We start from the raw sequence: 17,025 nt of genomic DNA, 5'->3' as shown, positions 1-17,025 counted from the left end.
GCTAACATTTGGTGTGGTAGAAGGTGACAGTCATATGACATAGTCTGAGCTCTAGATCTGTGTTTAAATATTGCCCTTAACTATTTAATTTAAACCCTGCCTGTCTGTTAGCAAAATGTCTCATGAACCACTTGGATGTACATCTACAACTGATTCACTTTTAGAGTCAACCCAATTCAAGATGGCCTCCACAGCCAATCAGCCAATCAGCCTGACCAAACACAAAAATGGCTACAGTTCAGTCAGTTATACAGCTAACAGGTTATGATTTGATGTGGTAGTGGCTGAGAGTCATTCACAACACATACTCCATGCTCTAACAGATTACACAATATTTTGCCATATTGCACATTAATCAGTTTCATCTTTTAACCTAAACGGCTTTGACTCCAACATTTCTCAACATAAGATGGCCTTAGTTTAAATAACTTGGTCATGAAAGGTGGTGGGTGATGTGCATTCCTTCAAGGAATGCCAAGTCTTTTCATAGATTTTTAATTTTTATTATTATTACTTTTTTTAATGATGTTTAAGATCCAGGTTCCTTTCAAAGTGAAAGACCTGGATCATACCACCACCTTGACGTCAGCAGTTTACATCAGCCCGATATTCCCAGTGATCACTTTTTAAGTGCCCTGGTGTAAACTGTGTGTGTGTTCGAGTGAGTGTGTGGAAAGTGCGTTCGAGTGGGGAGGGGGAGTGATGTATGTGTGTGATTGGTCAGCGGTGAGGAGGTCTGACAGGCTGCAGAGTGCTTTAAACTGCGGAGCAGGACTGAGCGGAGCACAGTGAGCCGAACAGAGCCGAGCCGAGCCGAACAGAGCCGAGCGGACCACTGCTCCCCAACAAACATTACTGAGAGGAAGAGGACTGAGATCATGAGTCTGCCGACGGTGCGACAACTTTTTGTCCTCTGTTTATTCGGGGTTTTTGGATTCTTGAGCACATCAGGTGAGTCGAACCATCACAGGGCTTTATAAAGTCTGGGTTTAAGGATTTCTGAACACTAATGGCAACTTTAAAAAGTGTCAAATTAATGCTTTAAGGGGGGAAAAATGTATTGACTACATTAAAGCTCATTGTGAATGACTTTTCTTTGACTTTAGGAGCTGTGAGGTAAACTAGAAAACAGGTTTCATGACCCTGAGCTGATGTCACACTTTCTGCTTGAACAGTAAAGCATGAAGGATGAAAGTTCCATCAAAAATAATCAATACAGTCAAGAATATATTGAGCTGCCTTTCTCCAGCTGATAGTAAAACTTTCTGCACAGAGAAAAAAACAACTTTCCTAATATTAGGTGCACTAATGAGATGTGTTATTCTCTTTCAGGAGTTTTAGTTCTGTGTTGAATCATTTATAGAGCTGGTAAAAAATGCACTAACCCTGGGTTTTCTGTCTTTAATGATATAGTAGGTTCATTTGCTTTGGCATCTGGTGAAATTAAGACTTTTCCATCAGATGTGGACGGTAATGGATGTCAGTAAATCAGCAGTGTTCTAACCTACAAGAGATGCAGACTTTATGAACCAGTGCAGTAAACAATAAAGCTTTTGTAAACAGTTTTGGATTTGCAAACCTATTAGTTGAAGAAGAGTTAATGTCCATAATATATAAAAAGTTACAAACCTCTTCATTATTCCTCTTTAATGACTTTTAAATGATGTGTCTGCATGGAGGTGATCAACAAAACTCCACATTTGGCCTTTTATCCCAGTCTTTAGGTTTAGTACAAAGTTTTGTTTCACTCTGGATGTGTTGGAACTTGTTTTCAGACGACATCAGTGAACCAGCCAAGAATAAGCTCTGTACATATGACGCAACTTAATAATCATTAGCTGGGTTTTTATTACAAACTAAAAAAGTTTTTCTCTTGTCTTGTTTGAAAAGGAGTAAAGGAAACAAATTCCCTCCTCAGTTTAACTCTTCATATCATTATACACAATTATCCATGTTTAGTGTACAGTACAGTCACTATATCACACAAATATCCGTTCATAATTGTAATATAAATATTTAACACTATGTATTTTCCATATACTGCTTTATGATCATTTTTTCACTGTTTTAACAATAGAAATAAATGTGCTATTTTTTAAATCTATTTTATATGATGTAAATCATTTTTAAAGGTGCTATATAACTAAAATCTGCTTACAAGAACCAGAAACTTGATTATAGTTGACCTTTATTTTTGTTAAAATAAGAGCTCTGTAACAGTGATGCTGAAATAAACCAAACAGATCTGCATCTCCGTGAGAGAAATACAACCAGCGGAAGCTCATTTTAGCTGATGCTGAGTCAGACTTTTATATTTAACAATAATGCTTTATAATCTCAAGAACCTGATTGTTGCTGCTGATCTGCTGTGTAACATCACTCATGTGCCCAATGATAAGAACAAATTCATTCTTGAGTCTTTTTTGATACCATAAATACATTTAAAAACTTTTTTTTTGTTGTTGTTGTTGCTTGTTTTTTTTGCAAACAGGTGATTTTATCTACAAGTAACGGCTTTAAATTTGACAGGGCTTGTTTTGTTGCTGTTTTTTCACTATGAATTAGTCTCACTGTTTTTGTGTCTATATCAAAAATAATTTACCTCGTTTCTGAATCTGGAAGTGGGCTGATTTAAAAGTCTGAACCCATTTGAAGTCCATTTCCAGCCCCTGATTTATAAATGTCAACTAGTTTACCAGAAGCTGCTTTTTGCATCACTTTGTGTTTTGTATTACACAAAATAAAGCACATAAAACTTTAACAAAGCGCAATAAAATTCACTTATAGATTCATATTGAACCAGATATAGCATTATTAATTTTTCTCTAATTATTTAAGCTGCAGTATTATTTTATTAAAGAAAATGAGATGTTTCTCATGCTTAAACAATCAGAACATATTAGTAAATGATCATATATGTGCTCTTTGTGCAGATGCCAGTCTTTTAGATCAGTGGGAGGACGGCAGAGAACTGCGAAAGGTAAATACATCACTCCTTCATCCATGATCCTAATATTTTTCTCACACTCCCTGCCTTCACCCTCTTTTCTCTCCATGTGATGCCTGAGCCACCGCAGCTTTTCTTATCTCTTTAACTCTGATCAGCGCTCTCTGCTCAGACAGTCATGTGTAATTATCACCGGTTAAAAGAACAACCGAGCATCTCATAGCCCTGCAGCATTAAGACCGAACGCTCCTTGGGAGCACCATGCTTCTCCAACAGACCATAAACTAGCAGTGGCACTAAGGTTTAATAAAACTCATAGATTTTCTTGGTGTGACATACACCAAGATTCTTATCTTAAAAGCCAGCTTTGCAACTGAGATGATATATTGTGTTTATTGTTCGTTATGAAGCCATAAAATAACGTGCTTGTGTGCAGGTGCGAGGCGTCCAAAGTGAAGATTTAAGTGACGTGTTGTGGAGAGACCAGAATGAGGTGAGCAAACATAATAAGGAGGTTTTTGTAAATAATCGGGAGGAGCAGTACTGTTAACGTTCAACTTTAAAACACCACTCATTTTCCATCAGCCTCTTTTCTAAAAACTAGCTGATTTGCTTAGTTTATTAACTGAAATACAACAGAGCCTTTCTACAGCAGGTGGAGAGGAGTGTGAAATTTCTAGAAATTTGAGTTTCAGAAGCAGATCAGTTCTTAATAACAGGATATTTTACATCATCATCTACTGTATGAGGCAAGAGACTGTATCTTAAATCTGTACTGTTATCTTTTCTCCCAATAATCTACATCAGGGGTAGGCAAAACTGGTAATTGAGGGCCACTATCCTGCATGTTTTATTTGTTTCCCTGCTCCAACACACCTGATTCAGTGGTTAAATGACCCTTTTCATGTTCTGCAGAAGCCTGTTAATTCAAATCAGGTGTGTTGGAGCAGAGAAACAAGTAAAACATGCAGGATAGTGGCACTTGAGAACCAGGGTTGCTTACCCCTGATCTAAATTATTTGAAAAAGTGAAAAAAAAAAAATCTGAATCTCAAAGAATAGTTTTGCAGGTTTTATTGCACAAAAGACTGAAGTTTCATCAGTTGTGTCCTCAGAGTCAAGCTAAATGACCTCTTTGTGTTGTATAGCATTTGGGATGTTAAAGAAATGGGAAATAAAAATGAGCTTTTTACAGAAATTTTCCTGCAGTTGTGCCTGGAGCTACTGAGCTCCTGCTAGTTTAATGTGCTGACTGAAGGCAGGGAAGAGCAGAACCCTGGCCATAATCACTGATGGTATTTATGGCTGTAGCTGTGTAACACCGTACTAGGAAAAAAGGTAAAATAGAGTCAGAACCTTAGAATTTCTGAAACATTTCTCTCTGTGAACAAAAAAAGAAACATTGCTACTACAGGTATTCATCAATACTTGTTCAATTTAAAGACAAGTACTGTGCTATTACCACAGACGTTATGAAGTTACATCCTGGGACAAAATATATCAACAATGCAGTAAAAGCAAATAATGCTGTATTCCTTATAGCACTGTATTTCCAATTGTTACTCCTGTTATTAACCAAATACTGTGTTTCTCCACAGGAGCAAGTCCAGAACATTTTCAAAAGAGTAGGTTCTCATTTGCAGTTTGTAAAATATTTCAGTTTGATAGCTGATAAATCACAGCTCATCAATGTTCTCCTTCTCCCCAGTTTTTGTTTCATTACTCCAAAGCACGCAACTCAGTTGGAGCTGTTCAACAAGAGGTGAGCGAAGAACCACAAGAGTGTTGATTTTTATATACTTCCTGTTGAAAAAACAGTTTTCAGTAGCTGTAATGTTTTAACTGCTATTAAACTGTACACAGTTAATTTCATAAAACAAAACAACTCAATAACAGAGTAATTTTTCTCCTTTTCATTCAGTCTCACTCAGTTCACCCTCTGATGCGACTTTCACCCAAGTTATCCCAGAGGAGAAAGAAAAAAGTGCTGCTTCTGGTGAGGAAATATTAAATACTTCATCTCTACAAGTCAGTTACTGACCAGGAGACTAAATCCAATCACAAAACCTACATGAATGTCAGTGTGTAGAAGGAGGGTAGCCATCACTGCAGGCACCTGACGGAGTTTCTGATTTGAAGGCTGCAAAGTTTCCTGATAAGGTTTCTTCTTTCTGTCAGATTTAGAGCTGTGGGTCCAACTCTGTCGACTGGTAAGCACGAAAAAAGAGAGCATGTTCTCACAGATTATATCAAGTTTTTGATGGGCGAGTTTGACCATGTTGAAGTGGGGTTCTTTGGAAATGTTATAAACATCTTACCTGTTGTAGATAGCTCTTTGAATTTGAACGGCCTCCGTTTGGAGAAACAGTTTCATTCTGACCAGATTAAAAAGCTAAAGGCCACCAATATAGAAAAGATGGACGAAGTGTCTCCGCACCCTCTCTTCGTTCAACATTGGAGCCAGCAGGATAAGGTATATAGGTGCTGCCATGTTGTATTTTTTTTAATTAGTCTGTACAGTATGCACGAGGGGCTGTAAGCCCCGCCTACTCCTCCTGAACACTATCAGGATGTTTTTTAGTTGTCAAATATCTTGTAACTCACCGTAGCAGAAATCTGAATATTTGAATATACAGCACTGAGGTGAGAACTACATTAACCAACAGAAGTCAACACCTAGAAAAAAATACTATTACAAGTGTATTTTTATTTTTTAGACATGCAAATGTCCCAGTTGTTTACATGGACCTAAACAGGAGGCCCTCATGTTGATCTGGCTTCAACTTCCACATTATGTTCCCGTGTTAAGTTTTGAAAATATGCCTATGGTTCATACACAGCAAAGGCCAGAGTAGATTGCTGCCATCTTAAATCAACTCCAATCTCCAAAATTTCATGCCAGAAAATGAAAACCCTCATTTATAAGCCTTTAACACCACCGTCAGTTTCACGTCACGTCAATATTCTGGCAGAAACATTGTGCCTTTCCTGCTGGAAGTGTCCCAGGCTGCACCAGAAGTGCTACGGTTAGCTGCTACTGTCAGCCTCTGTAAATAACCATAGACTGGAATGTGAAATTGATGGTGGAACAGCTATAAAACTTTAGAGATCATTTTAACCTGGCAGCATTCCTTTTTGGTCTTGTCCATGTTCTAACTAGCCATGAGCTCATCACTCCTTTTTAGAATTCAACTCGATTTCTCCAAACTGAGATTATTCATTAAAAGAGTTATCTCTGATAAGCAAGATATTGATTATATTCTTTCTACAGAGCTCCTTTAAACTCTCTGATATAAATAATGAATAAATGTGTAGCTGTAATAAAAACTACAAACAAGAAAAACAGTCTAGGAGCAGCCAGTTCATTCCAGCAACTCTTTGGTTATTTCAAACAAAACAAATCTAAATGAAACAATTATGCAATTTATTTACTTTAAAAAAATCTGTGTATTTCATTTAATTAGTGCAAGAAGTGAAGAGCAGAACATCAGTGTAAATCTCTCCTCTTTCATCAGTTACCCTCCAAACTAGTGGAAGTAGAAAACCAGGCACAGTCTCAAAAGCATTTGTTTCTCCCTGTAATGACTTAACCTTTTCAGCAAGAGAAGTAGTGGCCGAGTGATTAAAATGGAGCCCACATTAATCCCCTTAAACTTCATCACTGTTCGGGGTCGATCGACTTCTCACACTGTTTCTCTTTCTCTCTCTCTTTCTTCCTAATGAAACAGAAGATTCGAGATCTGCCAGAGGGGATGTTGTAAAAAGAAAGGGTAAAAAAAATCTAAAAAAGCAAGGAAATTACAGCTTTAAGGACAAGGAGAAGCCGCAAGCTCCGCCTCTGGACCAAGAAACAACCGACTCTAAGTGACTCACAGCATCTCTGCCTCGTCTCCCCAGCAGAAACAGTTTTTATTGTTAATAGAAATTAAATTACATGTAAAGATAAAAAAAAAAAGACCTGCACCGCTGCGGCAGCTGCGTGTCTTGATTGTGGTAACTGAATGTGACCTCTTACCGGAAAGAAATCTGGCATGCTGTTCTGCAAAACAAAACAAAACTGACCCAAGATATTAAAAAACATCTTCTAGGTGAATCCGTTGTGATCAGATGCTTTGTTTAAAGAAAAAAAATAAATAAATAAGACCATAAGGACTCTGAGTGTCGTGGCAAAGAGGTGAACTCACATTTAATTAAAACTGAATAAAATGTACATTTTTTGTGATTTCATTATCATATAATAAAAAGTCAAAATGTGTCTTTGATGATTCCATAAAGATATGGTTTATGGTTTATTTCAAATTACAAAAGAGGGACTTTTCGGGTGATTTTCTCCTTTGAAACGAACAGAAGGCTGGAGGAGTTCAACAGCTTCATAACGGTTTGACGCTCCCCAGCCGAGCTGCCTGCCTGTGTGCCTTTGAGCAGGACTGAGCTCCGCACAGTCGATTAAAGTGTGATGAACAAGAGGCCATCCTCTCTCTGTCCCTGCTCAGCTGTTTTCAGGTCTTCTGAACATTTCCACGTAGCAGCCTAGTGGACTCACTGACTGTGACAGACTTTTGCTTTGTTCTGGTTTAATCGTCCTCAGAGTCGCTGTCCTTTCGTGTAGGAAGTGAACTTCTGATTGATGACATGAGCTTGTCTTCGATTTGTTTCTTAGGGTTCTCTTCCAGGTCGGTCTTCACTGCCCCGGCTTCTGATAATCTCCACTCCAACTCTGAAACAGATGCACAAGTTACGGAAACAAAATCAACTGCATGTCAAACTGCAGCGTCCAAAACCACTTTAAATTAAATGCAACGCCTCTTTAAAGTATCAACAAAAAATACTTGATGACTGGTGATTATAACGTGGTAATAAAAGTGTTTAAAACAAACATCTACGAGGGTAAGACTAAAGTTGCGTCAAGCAACAAGAAGTGACCCCATCTGTCTGTGTGTGCGTTCTAAACTGAACGGTGCCCAACTGAGACGCCTCGAGCTCTGCTTAATTATCACTGAAGCAGAGAGTTAAAAGTTGTGTTTTTCTTCAGTCAACAAATCAGATCCTACCTTCAACTTTGAGGTTCATGCCCCCAAACACCAGAGGGCCGATGAACTGGGCCTTCATCTCCCCCTCGAAGTAGACGAAGATGGTGGGCAGGTTTCGGTCGGGGTAGTTGGGGATGCAGGTGGTGGAGATGGACTTCAGGAACTTGGTCTGAGGGAACTTCCTGGCCAGTGTGCTCAGGTGCTGGTTGATAAGGGTGCACAGAGGGATGCTGGGATGGGAGATGAGCAGAAAACAAATAGAACATCTTTCTTGATTATTTTGTCCATAAATTGATCTGGTGACTGAGTTTTAGGTGCAACAGTAAGAAGTGTTTCAAGAGCTCAGGTCATGAACCAATACGCCAACAAAGCTCAAGTTTTTATCTCGATATACAGCTTTTTTTTCCTTTTTGCAACTCAAATACATGGTTTAAAAGCTCACACACTCAAAATAATGAACTGTAAAGTCAACCTTAATGTCCAAATTGATTTTAACTGAGGTGAGTTTTTGATTAACTTTATGCAGACAGGTTCAAACACGTAACCATGCAGGAGAACCCACCCCTGCTTGTAGAGATGCAGCACCACCCAGATGCCCTCTCCGGCCTTGTTGACCTCCTTGATGTAGTCCTGACCAGAAATTTCCCCCATCTCCCCGAACACATTCTTCATCTGAGTTGCTTTCCACTCTGCAAGCCGCTTCTGTCTGGAAGGAGACGCAGATCATATCAGCCAACAAGTTCGAAGCATCAATGGTTGATTTCCTGAACTTAACTGTGTAAAAGAACTGCTGGCATCAGAATAATAAACATATATTTTAGAAAGAAAAACGTGGAAAATAGGGAGAATTTTGAATTTTTACGATAAGACAAATAGAAAACAATGAAGGATATAAATGAACGAAATGGAAAAGTTTATCAGAACCCAGGAGAAACATTTGATGGTCCAGCTTTTTAACTGCGTTATCAGCCACAGCACACGCAAACAGGTGTAATCAACTCTGGGACAAACCTCAGTTTTTCAAAAGCGTTCCACTTTCACTGCTTACCTGTACATCTCAATGGCAGCCTCATCATCCTCACCAAACTCATCTTCATTCTCCTCAAGTTCGTCCAGGGTCATGCTCTCGTAGGTCTTAACTGCACGGAGACAAAAGTGAGCGAATAGTTAAACGTTCTGGAAATAATACAACACTTATCTATTGGAAAGGGTTTTAAATAAACAAACCTGAACTGTTAAATTATTAAACACTATTTGAATAGTGCACAAATATTACATTAGTATATAGACAAGAAAATGGGACTAGAGTAATCCAATTTGTAATTAAACCTCTCTTACCAACAGACTGTTGCTGGAGGGCCACTTCCTCCTCTTCATCATCTTTAGGAGTCTCTTTGGGAGGAAGGATGCCTTTCTTCCTCAGGATATCATTCCACTCTGTGTCTTCATTTGGATCCTTGAGAAAAAACAAATCATAAATAGAATTACTGATCACTTGGGGTTCTATTACCTCTAGTAGGTTGTGTGTTTTTTGGTTTGTTTGTTTTTAAACAGGAGTAAAATGTCAATAACTAATGTAAATAAACCCTGATGTCATTGATTTAAAACTCAGTCATATGATCTCACATTTCAGTTTTCCAAACATCTTAGTGACTGTCTTCCTTTACTGATTACAGAAAGTGTTTTAGTAAGAATTTCAGGACGCTCTGATTTTATATTAGTTTTATTTTTTTAAGCTAAATTAGTTTGCAGTTTCTTGAAACAATGAATCATTTAATAAGGTGAAATCATACACAAAGTAAATAAACCTAAATAAGACGTTATGAGGAATTATAACTTCTCACTATTGCAGTGAAAATACTGAAGGTGTAACCACAGAAAATCTCAGATTAAACTAAAAGACATGAATGGACATGAACTGAAAACCAAATTATATGAAAATTACATTCTAATTTAATGAACAAAAGAAAGCTGAGTGAGTTTCTTAGTCATAATATAGTTAATTATAGTTTTCTCAGCAGCTTGTCATTGTTACTTCAGTAGCAAATATACTTCAAAATATGTATTCTGAAAGTTTTAACAAGTGGTGTTCATGATATATGTATCTCTGTCGGATTTTAGTTTTTTTTTTGTTTTGTTTTTTTGTAGAAGACTTGGCTACACATTTGTTGTTTAAGCTCTTAACACAGGTACCTTATTCAGAGACATAACCATTTGAAAAATCCCTTCTTTAACAAGCTTTAGAGCTGCTACACCCAGCTGCTGCTACTCACTGCTTAGTATCAAAAGTCCTATAAAATGTGAGAAATAATAAATACATGACACAACTATTCACCGATGTTTTATTGTTTCACGCATCAGCAGCAAACCAAAACGTTAAAAATAAATAACGCTGCTAATCCTACCTGCATTTTGGCAAATTAAAGAGACCCTTAAAATCACACCACTGCGCCTCTTCTCCGACACGGAAGCAGAAGGAACTCAGCGTTGGTGATTCCGGCGGAAACTAGAAACTGCAGGCTGAACGTTTAGTTCTTTCAGCCCTAAATAAATAAACCACTCCATATAAATAAAATTCCTCTGCTTTTTATAAAAGTTTTTTCTCTTATAAGAGGTGGTAGAAAATTTGTATTTAATGACTAAAGTAGTAGGAACCGCCGCCACCCAGGAACGACAATAATAACGGTGACACCAACTTCCTTTGAGGCTCAATATGACCATATAAGGAGTGGGAGCGCAGCATTCCATTTGTAGCTGGCTGAGAGCGGAACCAAACAGGTGCTGCCCTCGTCGACGCACCGTTTAAATGCGAAGTCTGTCTGGTAAATTTAACTCAGAAAAACACATAAAAATTTGAGTTAATGAAATACACTAAATACATTATTATTTCTTGTATATGACAAAGCTTTATATATGTAAGCAGTGTGCAAGCATGAACGTGTGGATGTTTAACTGTCTTCTGTTATTTTATTTTTTTTTTCAAATACTGTAGGATGTATGTAGGTGTGTGAATTTTCACATATTTTTACTCAGATAGCAAAATTTTCATTGTACTTTGTCCAATGGCAATGAAACCTTTCATTTTGTTGATTAATTTATTAGAATAAAATAAAAGCATTTTGAGTTTTTATTCGACTTTTTGATCATTTAAGGATATTTAAGCTTTGACAAGAAGGACAAACTTGTTTGCTAATTTAAATGCTTCTTTGTTTGAACAAATAATGTATCAGAGATCTGGTCCACTTGTGTAAGAAATGTGACTTTTAGACTGAGACAAACAGTAAATGCCCTCGTTTTTCTGACTCCTTTTATTGAAATGTCCAGATTTTTTATTGCCACATCAGTTTGTTACCTTCTGCTGGTCCTCTGCTCCAACCTTGCTCTTTGGTTTCAAGTGTTGTTCATCCAAAAGAATGCAGTTGAGTAATATTAGTTTTCTATAATGTTAGTAATAAAATGTGTTCAGACTTGAGATAATATTTAAAAACGAGTGTGTTCCTTAATTAGGATTTATTTGCTATCTGTATACTAACTGCTCAGTGTCTGCTGTTTGCACACAGAACAGTTCAAATTGTGACACTGTTTTAGTTTACTCTCCTATTAAGAGTTTTATTGATAAGATATGAGGTGTTCATGTGGAGTACAGGAAATCTGAAACATAGATTTATTTTGTTTTGGAACAAAATGTTATATTTTCATACGAGTTATTTTTTTGGGGGGGTGGCATGGTTTGACTAGATCTGTTTTTATTGTAATGTTTCTTCTGTTCTGAGATTCAGGACTATTAAGAAGGCATTTGGTACTACAGTCCAGGCCTTACAACACCTGCAGCACGAAGTCTGTCTGTTTATAATACAACTTCAGAGATACAGTTTATTAAATCAAATTTTCAGACATAATTGCTTATTTGCAGTTGCATTTAATGCTGATTATGATCCTGCAATACCTTGCAATATGAACTTTCACAAAAATTAAATGTTCTCATGTGAAACTGACGCCAGAAATGCTTTTAATATTATAACAATGTTTTTAACACAAAATCAGATAATAATAAAACCATTGTGTTTGAATGAACAAGCAAATTCTTTTGAAACATATAATGAGGCTCCAGGGGGAAGGGTAAGGGGTATTTGGTGAGTTGCAGTTTGCAGTTTGTGTCACCAGATGTCACTCTTTCCTACACAAAACAATAATAAGTACATCATTTTATTAGCTACACACAAAATAACAGACTAATGTTTAATAACTGAGATGTTTATGACACAGCAATAATTTATTTAATGTACAGACAAACTATTAAAGTGACTTTGTTTCACTTACTTTCATTAACTATAAATAAATCAGAAGTTTTTGCTGATAACAAGTTCTCTGGACTGTCACTTAATGATCACATGATGCTGTATGGCCACTTATGGTTAGGACATTTTGACAACATTATTTTGTGTATATATATTGGTTTACTCCTTTCAATATTATGTTTTACTGTGGTATTTCACCAGAAACACAGAGTTCATAACAAACTAATGTTAGTGGTGGTTAGCTTAATGGGAACCAGAATGCATCATTTTTGGTCCGTTTGTCAAGAAAACAGTGGAACGTCAACAGATATAAATTTCCATCAAAGATATGTATTCCTCCTGCTGCAGTCTGAACTTTTTAAAAGACAAGTTCAAAGATCAAGTGTCCTTGAGCATCAATTACAGCTTGACATCAACGTCTCATGCTGTCCACAAGTCGACTTATTGTCTGCTGAGGCGTGGCGTCCCACTCTTCTCGAAGAGTGGCCCTCAGGTCATTCAGTTTCTGGGGTACAGAGTTACGAGTCTCTATGGTGACTCCATGGGTTTTCTATGGGATTCAGGTACAGATGAAGTGCAGGACACTCCATTTGAGGTACCCCAGTCTCCAGTAGCCGTTCCCTAATGATAGGACCTCGATGAGCTGGGGCATTGTCTTCCATGAAGACGAAGTTAGGCCTGTGTTGTTAATGCAGAGGCACAATGACTGGATTAATGATGTTATTCAGGTAGTATGGGCTTGTCACTGTACCATTCACAAAGTGTAGGGCTGTTCTGTATTGACTAGACACATCTGAAACCTGCTGATGACACTCTGTGACTCTCTAAGCTCAGTGGCCAGCTCTGTGTGAGAACATCCTGTTTGATACCTCACAATGGCAAGGTGCTGTTGATTAATTGTTAAGTGTCATCTCAGTCTCATGATGTCTAAATGTGAACAGCATGATGAGGAGGACTGTTTAAATACCAGTTCTAATTGAACCAGGACATTTATTGGTCGATTCGTGGGTCAAACGCCTTTAAACTCCTTGTCAGAGAACAGCAAGTTGTGCAAAAAGTACCGAAACACTGAGCAGTCGGACATGTGCGTTTAAAAGTTTAGAGAAGGTCACATTAAGTTCACCTAGTGCATTTTAGGTTCACCCTGAAATTTCACCCAAAAGCTCAATTTCAAGTTTTGAAGTAGTATATATATATATATATATATATATATATATATATATATATATATATATATATATATATATATATATAGCCAAGATACTGCGCAGAACCCTCAAAGCCAAGATACTGCGCAGAACCCTCAATCTCCCTGGTGGAGCTTGAGGGTTCTGCGTAGAGGACCCGAGCTCAGAGGATGAAACAAACACCACCCGCGGAGGGTGAGAAGGGAATTTATATATATATATATATATATATATATATATATATATATATNTATATAGGGTTTCAACAGCTTGAGCACATCTGTATAGATTCATTTCTTTAAAAAGTTACTTTTAATTTTTTAGTTTCTCTTTGTTTTGCCTCAAAAATCTTTCCGTGCTGTACTGTTGTTACACAAAAAAGGTATGTTGAAACAAAACTCACTTTTTCATTTGGAGGAAAAAAAAACTAATTTCAATGAGTTTGTTTGAAGTCAGAGAGCCCCATTATGAAAAAAAAATACTCAGCAGAGTGGTTTATGCCAGGACTTTAAAACTAGTCTGTGTGGTTTGTTGCAGCTTTTCTGTGCTCCTAATATAACCCGTTTCCGTTGTGACTGATTAGTTTCAGTCTGATGATAAAGTACAGTGATTAGCACTAAATAATCAGCTGACTTAACCCGAGCTTAGAGGTGAGGTTTTTGTTTCAGACTCTGTCTTATTCCGTCCCATTATTAACCTCTCAATCAGTTAATCAACTTAATAAATTTATTTTGCACGGTGGCCTATTGCGTGTTTATTTTCACAAGCAGCTGATAAACCCGGAGTCGGCTGAACATCCAATGAGAGGAGGGACAGTAAATCTGAACCGGAAGTGGCGGAAGTGAAAGTTGGTGAAAAGTAGAAGATGAAAAAAAAAATAATAAAGAGGTCTCACTCTGTCGCTAGTTTTCACGGACCTCACACAAAAGCTTTCACTGCATGAAACTTTGATTTAAAAAACAACAACAACATTTTATTGTTTCCTAGTAGCTTATCGTTTTTGCTTCAGTTATGGGTTTGGAATCATTGGAATCATTTGTCCATTTACTGACACTTAGCCAAGACTGGGTTGCTCTCCCCTCACCCCAGATCAACTTCCAACTCATCTGGAGGGACTCTGAGGTGTTCCCAGGACAGCTGTGAGATAATCTCTTCAGTGAGTCCTGGGTATGCCTTGAGGTCTTCACCCAGTGGGACACGTCTGAAGCGCCTCTCTTAGAAAATGTCCAGAAGGCATCTTTACCAGATGCCCAAACTCTACAAGCGACAAGCTTCTCATTTTTTTTCCCTGAGAGCTCAGTCACTCTATGGAGGATGCTCATTTTATTCAAGATGTTGTTCTTTTGGTCCTAACTCACAATTCATAACCACAGATGAGGGTTAGAACGGGGTTGATCAGTAAATTGGGAGCTTTGCCTTTCGGCTCAGCTCTCTCCGTCTCTCTTCACCACAACAGACCTGCACAGTGTTTACACCACTGTCCACTCCATTCTACCCCTACTCATCAACAAGACCCTATATCTAAACTCCTCCACTGTGGCTCATTCCCAGCCTGGAGTTGACATTTCGCCCTTTTCCACCTGAGAACCATGATTTCAGGCTCGGTGGAGCAGCTGCAAACCACTTCAGTGCCAGCTGGAGGTCCTCACTCTAGTTGTAGACACCGAATGGCACTTAGCAGGGGGTGTCAAAACCCCATACTCCCAACGTGCCCCTCTCAGGACACCACGGGAAACGGTCATAAGCCTTCTCCAAGTTAACAAAATACATGAAAACTAATTGGACGAACATCCACGCATCCTCAAATTTCCTTCCAAAGGTAAAGAACCGGTCCAAAACTTTAGGACCAGGACAAAAACCACATGTCTCGCCTCACCCTGAATCTGAGGTCTGAGTAACAATCAGAAACTCCTCCCCAGCGCCCGGCATAGACTTTTCAGGTTGGTTCTACGGTTGTATCACATCCCCCGGTCTCCTGTTTTCAAAGAGAATGACTACCACACAGATCCTGTGAATGAATAAGTAAATAAAAGTGGGTTTAATTTCTGATGACGTTGCTGCGTTAATTCAACCGCCCATTTTTATTACTTTGTAGCCTTATAATGGATTGTGCGTAATAACATTTTTGCAGATATTTTATTCACCCAGAAATAAAATAATCTGACAGACAAATATTTGAATGTCTTAAAAAAATTGACTGCAAAGAAAAATTTTCAAATTCAAGATTCTTGATTGCCTAAAACTTTATTTTTTAATATTGTCAGGTTAAATTTAGTTTTATCCTCACAGTATTACAAAAATATTTAAATAATTTAACATTTTATTTATGTTGCTCATTGAATCAGAAAAGCTCAACTGCAAGCAGGCCGTCAGCTAAATTTCAAGCGCTAAATTCGACCGCGGAGTGAGCCATCAGTGTGCGCAGACGATCTTCGCCCGTGTGTACAGCCGCTGTAAATCGGGGTGAGGCAGCAGACGGGGCTGAGGTGGGGAAGTCCGAACCCTGCGGCTGTCAGGCGGCCGGGACAGTCATGGACAAAGCCGAAACGCCGCCGCTTTAGGTCCGAATAAAGCCGCTCCGAGCCGGAGGACGGGCGGGAGAAGCTCACACCTCCACCACCACCACCCCCACCACCCCCACCACCCTACCCCACCCGGCAGCAGAGAGCGCGACACACGGCGGAGGGCTCCCCTCCGGTTCCTCCCTGCTGGAAGAAATGTGGCTGAACCCGGAGGAAGTCCTGCTGAAAAACGCTCTGAAGCTCTGGGTGACCGAGAGGAGCAACGACTTTTTCCTGCTGCAGAGGAGAAGGGGCCACGGAGAGCCGACCAGCAGGATCACAGGTAAACAAAAACAGCCGAGGGTGGAGGTGGATGAAAACTCACACAGGTGAACCGGGAGCAGTCAGTGTGTTCACTTAAGACTGCACAGCTCAGAGCTGAGTCAAAGTTCATTCAAGCTTAGATTATTACAGCCTCATTATGGGCTACAGTCCTTGCGTGTTACTATGGAAAACCTGCCCTGAAACTGACCTTAGAACAGCTTTAACGCCACACGGAACTGGGGGCCTGAAGATGGTTCGCTTTCTTTGCTTAACTTGAAACAAATTAGTTTTATTTTCTTCACTCATTGATGTCTCGAGATCCCAGCATGCTAATCGGTTCAAACCTGCAGAGATCCTTTAAGCACTTCCCTTCAAACACAAACGTTAACCACAAAACCAACGTGTGAGATCTCACCACAGCACCTGCTTCAAATGTGGGAAGAAACCAACAACAACAACAACAACAACAACAAAAAAAGTTTTACATTAAAGGAAGTCCCAGAGAACAGGCAGCTCATGAAGCACTTCCCTGTTAAAACGGGGTTTTCTTCTGTTGGGTTGTTATCTGAAATCCTGGAGCAGATTTGCATCTTGTCTGCCTTGTGGTTTATTTTGGCAGGCCTTAAAGTGATAGTTGGGATTTTATTTATTTTTTTGTTTGGACGCGAGGTTATTGAAGTTGTTCTCAGTAGTCCATACATTAGTACAGTTTGTTTAGGTATTTGTTGCCATGGTATTA

General features: G+C 38.7%; 3 protein-coding genes across 4 annotated transcripts in view; 2 read left to right on the top strand and 1 right to left on the bottom strand.

Moving 5' to 3' along the window:
- Positions 1-775: 775 nt before the first annotated feature.
- Positions 776-6,936, top strand: nms (neuromedin S). 2 transcript variants are annotated; one of them, XM_017430124.3, is made up of 8 exons: positions 776-951; positions 2,934-2,980; positions 3,384-3,440; positions 4,545-4,571; positions 4,655-4,708; positions 4,868-4,942; positions 5,125-5,156; positions 6,675-6,936. In XM_017430124.3, the coding sequence occupies exons 1-7, from the start codon at positions 879-881 to the stop codon at positions 5,128-5,130; spliced, it is 339 nt and encodes a 112-aa protein (XP_017285613.1). In that variant the 5' UTR covers positions 776-878; the 3' UTR covers positions 5,131-5,156; positions 6,675-6,936. The 2 variants fall into 2 exon arrangements, with proteins under 2 accessions (XP_017285613.1, XP_017285612.1); XM_017430123.3 differs by lacking the exon at positions 5,125-5,156 and having other exon boundaries at positions 777-951.
- Positions 6,937-7,105: 169 nt separating this feature from the next.
- pdcl3 (phosducin-like 3) lies at positions 7,106-10,534 on the bottom strand. The gene is made up of 6 exons (XM_017430122.3): positions 10,382-10,534; positions 9,315-9,432; positions 9,025-9,115; positions 8,539-8,682; positions 7,998-8,206; positions 7,106-7,663 (listed from the first exon to the last, which is right to left on the bottom strand). Exons 1-6 carry the CDS (start codon positions 10,385-10,387, stop codon positions 7,521-7,523), a joined length of 711 nt encoding a protein of 236 aa, XP_017285611.1. The 5' UTR covers positions 10,388-10,534; the 3' UTR covers positions 7,106-7,520.
- A 5,368-nt stretch (positions 10,535-15,902) lies between these two features.
- The window catches only part of LOC108244199 (TBC1 domain family member 8), a 25,413-nt gene continuing 24,290 nt past the window's right edge, over positions 15,903-17,025 (top strand). Inside the window, exon 1 of the mRNA XM_017430172.3 lies at positions 15,903-16,305. Coding sequence (XP_017285661.1) covers positions 16,179-16,305 — 127 coding nt within the window. The 5' untranslated portion in view covers positions 15,903-16,178. The remainder of the gene's footprint in view (positions 16,306-17,025) is intronic.

This window comes from Kryptolebias marmoratus, linkage group LG6 (assembly GCF_001649575.2).
Source record: "Kryptolebias marmoratus isolate JLee-2015 linkage group LG6, ASM164957v2, whole genome shotgun sequence".
Taxonomy (NCBI): domain Eukaryota; kingdom Metazoa; phylum Chordata; class Actinopteri; order Cyprinodontiformes; family Rivulidae; genus Kryptolebias; species Kryptolebias marmoratus.
Note: the sequence above shows the minus strand (reverse complement) of the source record. Positions and strands in the feature narration are given on the sequence as shown.

Excerpts from the sequence above, each read along its gene's own strand:
- nms (XM_017430123.3), top strand. The coding sequence starts at position 879 with ATGAGTCTGCCGACGGTGCGACAACTTTTTGTCCTCTGTTTATTCGGG. Across the intron at positions 3,441-4,544 it reads TGTGGAGAGACCAGAATGAG|GAGCAAGTCCAGAACATTTT; the intron begins GTGAGCAAACAT and ends GTTTCTCCACAG. Across the intron at positions 4,943-6,674 it reads AGAAAAAAGTGCTGCTTCTG|AAGATTCGAGATCTGCCAGA; the intron begins GTGAGGAAATAT and ends CTAATGAAACAG.
- pdcl3 (XM_017430122.3), bottom strand. Across the intron at positions 9,116-9,314 it reads CCTCCAGCAACAGTCTGTTG|TTAAGACCTACGAGAGCATG; the intron begins GTAAGAGAGGTT and ends GTCTCCGTGCAG. Across the intron at positions 8,683-9,024 it reads GCTGCCATTGAGATGTACAG|ACAGAAGCGGCTTGCAGAGT; the intron begins GTAAGCAGTGAA and ends GTCTCCTTCCAG.